A 2,201-nucleotide genomic window follows, 5' to 3' on the forward strand; every position below is an offset into this window, starting at 1 on the left:
AGGGAGAGGTGAAGGGTTAATCTGTTGCCCAAGGATCCTGATGCACTGAAGCTGTCAGAACAGAATTATCAGTACCACCAGTAGACTCCATTTCCTGTGTGTGTGTGTGTGTGTGTGTGTGTGTGTGTGTGTGTGTGTGTGTGTGTGTGTGTGCGTGCGTGCGTGCGTGCGTGCGTGCGTGCGTGCGTGCGTGCGTGCGTGCGTGCGTGTATCATAACTGGCTGGGAGGGTCTAGATGAAATAGTGCTGTCACAGTAAACACAAATCAACAGACGGAATAACACCTTCCAGTTTATAAAGTACCACTTCCTAGTTTGACATTCAAACGAAGCATACAGCAAAATATCATGAATCCGCATAATCTGTCTCTCTGTGGGTCGTCGTTTCTGAGACAGTTACTACAGTAGAGATGTGTGCTATGGTGGGGGAGGTTGAAGAAGGCTTTACCTTTGTAAGAGAGAACAAATTAGGCTGAGGAGGAGGACTTGGAGTCTAGCCCGTGGCGTTGTGGGGGAGGGGAGGGTGTGGGAGGGGAGGCCGATGGCGAGGGACTCGGAGTCTAGCCCGTGGCGTTGTGGGGGAAGGGAGGGTGTGAGAGGGGAGGCCGATGGCGAGGGGAGGGTGTGGGAGGGGAGGCCGATGGCGAGGGGAGGGTGGGGGAGGGGAGGCCGATGGCGAGGGACTCGGAGTCTCAGGAAAATAGGATCTAAACAGGCAGTAGATCATTGCTCCACACAACTCCATCCAGATTCATCTCCTGAGAAGGGAATCCATCAAACCAGCCACCAAGACATGAAGAGAGAGAGAGAGAGGAGGAGAGAGAGAGAAAGAGACGGAGAGAGAGAGGGAGGGGGGATTGAGAAAGAGAGAGAGAGAGGGAGAGGGGGGGAGAGAGAGATGAGGTGAGAAAGTGAAAGAGAGGGAGAGAGAGGGAGGGGGAGAGAGAGAGAGGGAGGGGGGAGAGAGAGAGAGAGGGAGGGGGAGAGAGAGAGAGGGAGGGGGGAGAGAGCGAGAGGGAGGGGGGAGAGAGAGAGAGGGAGGGGGAGAGAGAGAGAGGGAGAGGGAGGGGGGATTGAGAGAGGGAGGGAGGGGGAGAGAGAGGGAGGGGGGGAGAGAGAGAGCGAGAGCGAAAGAGAGAGAGAGAGAAGGCCAGAGAGAGATAGAGGAGATGGACTGAGACCCCCGGTCCTTTATGGTACCCAGTGACAGAAAGGGATAGGGCTGGACATTTTAGATAGATCTCAGCAGAATCTGCTCCCTTGGAAATGGATCTGGCAGCTGGAGAGAGAGACAGGCCTTTAAAGACAGGCCTTACTGTGGATGGTGGATAGCTATGAGTGTCCCTGACTAGAGCCTATAGATCACAGGACAGATTGATATGTTTATGTGTATAACTGACCTATATCAGCTGATGGTAGATGCGAGGAGGAGGAGAAGGTGGAGGAGGAGGAGGATGGGGAGGAGGAGGAGGTGGAGGGTGAGGAGCAGGTGGATAAGGTGGAGGAGGAGGTGGAGGAGGAGGTTGAGGAGCAGGATAATGGGGAGGATGGGGAGGAGGAGGAGGTGGAGGAGGATGGGGAGGATGGGGAGCAGGTGGATGAGGTGGAGGAGGAGGTGGAGGAGGAGGTGGAGGATAGGGAGGATGGGGAGCAGGTGGATGAGGTGGAGGAGGAGATTGAGGAGGAGGTTGAGGAGGTTGAGGAGCAAGAGGATGGGGAGGATGGGGAGGAGGAGGAGGAGGAGGTGGAGGAGGATGGGGAGGATGGGGAGCAGGTGGATGAGGTGGAGGATGGGGAGCAGGTGGATGAGGTGGAGGAGGAGATTGAGGAGGAGATTGAGGAGGTTGAGGAGCAAGAGGATGGGGAGGAGGAGGGTGGGGAGGAGGATGGGGAGGAGGAGGAGGATGGGGAGGAGGTGGAGGAGGTGGAGGAGGATCGGGATGAGGAGGTTGAGGAGGAGGAGAAGGATGGGAAGGAAGTGGAGCTGGAGGAGGAGGAGGATGGGGAGGAGGAGGAGGTGGAGGAGCTGGAGGAGGATGGGGAGGAGGTGAAGGAGAAGATGGAGGAGGAGGATGGGGATGAGGAGGATGGGGAGGATGTGGAGGAGATTGAGGAGGAGGAGGTGGAGGAGGAGGAGGAGGAGCTGGAGGAGGAGCTGGAGGAGGAGGATGGGGAGGAGGAGGTGAAGGAGAAGCTGGAGGA

The 2,201-nt window shown here is 57.0% G+C and overlaps 1 protein-coding gene across 1 annotated transcript; it reads right to left on the reverse strand.

The window, feature by feature from the left end:
• Positions 1-559: 559 nt before the first annotated feature.
• On the reverse strand, positions 560-2,201 carry LOC129827216 (uncharacterized protein DDB_G0271670-like; the record flags this gene model as incomplete). The annotated part of the gene is made up of 2 exons (XM_055887954.1): positions 560-690; positions 1,487-2,201. Coding segments are annotated over 2 exons (846 nt in total), but the record flags the coding sequence as incomplete, so codon positions are not given.

The sequence above is a fragment of the Salvelinus fontinalis genome, chromosome 29 (genome assembly GCF_029448725.1).
Source record: "Salvelinus fontinalis isolate EN_2023a chromosome 29, ASM2944872v1, whole genome shotgun sequence".
NCBI lineage: Eukaryota > Metazoa > Chordata > Actinopteri > Salmoniformes > Salmonidae > Salvelinus > Salvelinus fontinalis.